The sequence below is a fragment of the Anneissia japonica genome, unplaced genomic scaffold (assembly GCF_011630105.1).
Source record: "Anneissia japonica isolate Jap-2015-1 unplaced genomic scaffold, ASM1163010v1 scaffold1272_len640109_cov177, whole genome shotgun sequence".
NCBI classification, from domain to species: Eukaryota; Metazoa; Echinodermata; class Crinoidea; order Comatulida; family Comatulidae; genus Anneissia; species Anneissia japonica.
Window position 1 is genome coordinate 1 of NW_022700814.1, and position 4,640 is coordinate 4,640.

General features: G+C 34.1%; 1 protein-coding gene across 1 annotated transcript; it reads left to right on the top strand.

The window, feature by feature from the left end:
• Positions 1-1,137: 1,137 nt before the first annotated feature.
• Positions 1,138-4,437, top strand: LOC117103445 (CXXC motif containing zinc binding protein-like; the record flags this gene model as incomplete). Its single annotated transcript, XM_033244006.1, has 4 exons — positions 1,138-1,219; positions 2,056-2,165; positions 4,008-4,070; positions 4,208-4,437. Coding segments are annotated over 4 exons (333 nt in total), but the record flags the coding sequence as incomplete, so codon positions are not given.
• Positions 4,438-4,640: the final 203 nt, after the last annotated feature.

Sequence of the window (4,640 nt, forward strand, 5' to 3'; positions counted from 1 at the left end):
GTGGAACTACAAAAGATATCTGTGCACACACAATACACACTGTAAACCTGAACCCAAGACCAAGTAAAAATACCCAAGATCTTGGGTAAATACCCAAGCAGTGGTCACGCTGATCCTACCTCCAATATTTCTGATCTATAGAGTTGTTAATTAGTTTATAGCCCTCTAAAATAAATATAAATAATGTTTGCTGCCCTCTAGAGTTAATGGCCATTCTCAAACTTTCATTGGCAATGAGGTTGAACATTCGGATTATATTTTAATATTTTAGCAATCATGTTCATGATAACATCTACACTTTTTTTCTAATTTAAATTTATTATTTCTGTTATGTCCATTCAGAATGTACAAAAAATAAATTTAAAAATGAGGAAGGGTTTTGGGGCTAGTAGTAATAGTATATACTGCATGCTAAGTAGGCTAGGCCTAGACGAGGCTTTGGCGGTGTAGGTCTAGTAGGAGGATCGCTTCGGCCGTGATGAATGCAACACATCCTCTATCTTATGTGGAGACTGCCTCAAATTTTCAAGTCCCAAAGATGGTGTCAAATTGGAGGGCGAAATATGAAAAAATAATTAGAAAAAAAAAATACAGAAAAACTAGCTAGGGGCTAGGTAGGCCTAGGTTTTGGCATCTCTAACTAGACCCAAAGTCACTTCGGCCCCAGTGAACTGGGGGACTAGGCCATGGAAGGTAGGCCCAACCTAGCCTCAGTGAACTTGGCCCCGAGTCCACTTGGCTTAGGGTCAGCTTAACTTTGAGCATAGCTCTAGGCCTTTCCTCAGATCTGTTATGTCTATTCAGAATGTACAAAAAATAAATTTAAAAATGAGGAAGGGTTTTGGGGCGTTCCAGGAGCTCTTTCCCCTGTTTTTTTTAGTTTTAGACATCTTTTTGGCTGGTGCTGGTGGAGTGAGCGCCTCTTTAGCTACCTCCTGTTTCGTCATTGGGTTTTAAAAGCTTTTTTTATTGCTTACTTAATAATAATTTTTTTAAATAGTTATTTATTTAATATTTAATATCAATTTGAATTTGAAAAAACTTTTTATTATAATTATGGTAATCATTGTAATTCCTAGATTATTAATTTACAATATTATCTATAAAGATTAATTGATGTCTTTTAAACTATTTCAGAAAAGTCATCCCTTGAAAGGAGGTCGTGGTTCAGCAAGTTTGGTTTCAAAATGCAAATTATGTAGCAGAGAAAATTCAATAGGTAAGAAATAGAAATACAAATAGTTATGATAAATTGTTTCTGAAACTTTATTTACAAACGAAAAGAAATATGTTGCCAGATTAAAAAACATCAATAAGAAATTTGTTACAAATTACTAACATGAAAAATTTGAAGTTTAAGGGTAGAAAAAAAAAGAAGTGTAAGTGATTAATATGAAATATAGCATGTGAAAAAAACTCATTTCTTGCATATCTTTTTTATTCTGATTTCAATTTTAAAATATGATTTCAATGCATTATTGAGAACACATTTAAATCATATGGGTAGCTATTAAATTTGACTTCAAATCTTTTATATTCCACTTTTTATTCTTCAGCTATGTATTTTTAGAGTTGTTTTTTTTTTTTATGATATTGCATATTTTTCTTTGTGTAACATCTCCTGCATTTCAAATTTATCTGCGAGATGGAGATAAGGATATGAAAACAATAAATATAAGTTTTAGGATTTTAAAGAAAATGCTATTTCTTTATTATCGTTTGCTATTGTTATGTTATATGAAATAGAAAAGGGAACTAATTAATCCTTAATGAATAAAGCTTGTAAATTTAAAGGTGGATATTACAAAGGAAAAATATTGAATGTGAAATGATGTTTAAAGGAAAGTAAAAATCCTGTAATGAATTACAATAATTTGGTGATTGATAACTACAGTAGTCAGACGAACGCTTTAAATTTTTTTTTTGTAATTTAGATATCTTAATAATGGGTAGGCAAGTTTTGTATTATTTTTTTTTCTTTTAGGATTTCATTTGACTTTAAATTATGTATGAGAGACATCTTTGAATTTTAATAAATGACATATGTTTCTGTAGATATTTTGAAAGACACAATAAAATCCTATGACATTGAGGATAACAACCAGATGAAAACAATTGTAGGGTTTGAGTGCCGAGGAATGGAACCTGTTGATTTCTCACCCAGGGTAAGAACATCATAGCTAGGTTCACATTCAGTGTTTATCATGATCCAGTTGATATGATCAAGCCAGTAATTTTATGTCAGCCTACCAGAATAAAAAAACTGCTCAGCTTAATCACCTTATTGTGATCTAGTGGAGCATGTTAATGCATCATGATTAACCTTGGTTAACATGATAAATTAATTCATGAGATCAAATTCAACCAATCAGCCTTCAATTTATTAAACAGGTCCCAACCTCCTTGTGTGTGCTTTTGGTAGTTTTCATGCAACACTGCATGCATTAGCATAAATAGATCATGATGATGGTTTCTATATGAACAGTTTTCTTTAACATGCAATAGTTATAGTGATAAATAGATTATAATAACTTTATCACAAAAACTTAAGTGAACGTGCCTACTGTGTGTGCACTGAACCGTGGAGATCTCCAGATCCCTGGTTTTCATTGCTGCTCTCTTTGTGTTTCAGCTGGAGGGCTGAAATGCAAGTTACAATAGAGCACCGTCTTTCGGATGAGACGTTTAAGCCTTTGTGCATATTTTACAGTAAAGTTACTACTGTGCCTTAAAGTTACTGCTGTATAAATAAAGCTTTGTCTACACTATCAAATTTTATGTGACAAAAAAATGTGATGTGCCCATATATGGGTGCGAGACGTCATATCACATACAAATTGTATCAAAAAAGTTGAACGTGTTCAACTCTATGTTCCATCGAATTTTATGATGAAATTTGATAGTGTAGACAAAGCTTTAGAGAGCAACTTAGCTCAGTCGGCTAATCTGGTGGTAGCCACTGTGTGTGCGCTGAACCGTGGAGATCTTTAGGTCCCCGTTTCAATTCCCATCGCTGCCTCTCCTTGTGTTTCAGCTGGAGGGCTGAAATGCAAGTTACAATAGAGCACTGTCTTTCGGATGAGATGTTTAAGCCTTTGTGCATATTTTACAGTAAAGTTACTACTGTGCATTAAAGTTATTGCTGTATATATAAAGCTTTGTCTACACTATCAAATTTTATGTGACAAAAAAATGTGATGTGCCCATATATAGTACGATGACGTCATATCACATACAAATTGTATAAAAAAAAGTTGAACATGTTCAACTCTATGTTCCATCAAATTTTATGATGAAATTTGATCGTGTAGACAAAGCTTTAGAGAGCAGCTCAGTCGGCTAATCTGGTGGTAGCCACTGTGTGTGCGCTGAACCGTGGAGATCTCTAGGTCCCCGTTTCAATTCCCATCGCTGCCTCTCCTTGTGTTTCAGCTGGAGGGCTGATGTATAAGTTACAATAGCGCACCGTCTTTCGGATGAGACGTTTAAGCCGTTGGTCCCATGTGCATTTATGACCCATGTGCACGTTAAAGAACGCAGTACACTCTTTGGAAAAGAATAGGGGATTGTATCCCGGTGTACTGTCAAATCACCACTAGAAGGACTCCACTGGAAATAAGTCTTCTTCTAGACTTTTGTGGGCTATCCTTGGTGTTTACACCAAATAAATTCAATCCAATCCAATACCTTTGAAACAGTGTTGGTAGATCTGGGGACAGGGGTGGCTCCAGAAATTTGCTGAGTTGGGAGGGAGGGTGCATGTTACCGTTTAATTGGACAGTGTTCAGAGGATGCATTTAACAGATTGAGTGATGGAAGATCTAATGCAATCTGTCGTATGTTACAGGGGTTGTCGGCACCACTTGTGGTGTTATGGCGCACTGTTGTTGACGGAACCCTAGGGCCATTTTGTACCAATAAAATAAATGCAATGAAATGAAATCAAAATCATTATACAGTATGCAATCTTCATTAATCACTTAATACAGCTCCTATATTTTGTTTAGGTTGGGTTTGTTTGTTCTGGTGTTGAATCATCATCTACTTTCCAAGTGGACTTGACGGAAAAGGTAATGGAATTTTCAAATATGGAAATAGATTTCAAATTTGATAACGAGTATTAATATATACACGTTCTTATATATGTTACTATGGTTTATATTAGGCAAATAATACTATCAATATTGTATTTGTATTGTTATTTCAGGAATGGGTAGACTATGATGAGAATCCACAGGAGTCTGTTGGTGTATACGAAGTGGAGTGGAAATTTGTCAAATTATAGATTTTAGTATTAAAATAACATAGCAAAATTATAAATTTGTGAACAAGATTTATGTATTATATAATATAATGGCTAAAGCTATTATATCTGAACTTAAGTGGAATGTTGTCCTTCTTAAAAATTTCTAATAAAATAGAGAAAGACAAAATGTATTGCTTGATAAATATAACTTTATCTCTGCTGAAATTAGAAAAAGAATACTGTACTGTACACAGCAAACACAACACAGCAGCAATTTTTATTATTTTTAATATATGTCCTTTATTCGCACGCTGTATCTGCCTTTCTTTGATAATTTACCGTATATAACTATCACATACCCGTGCTCCGCACGGCGTTGAATGAGTGGGGAAAG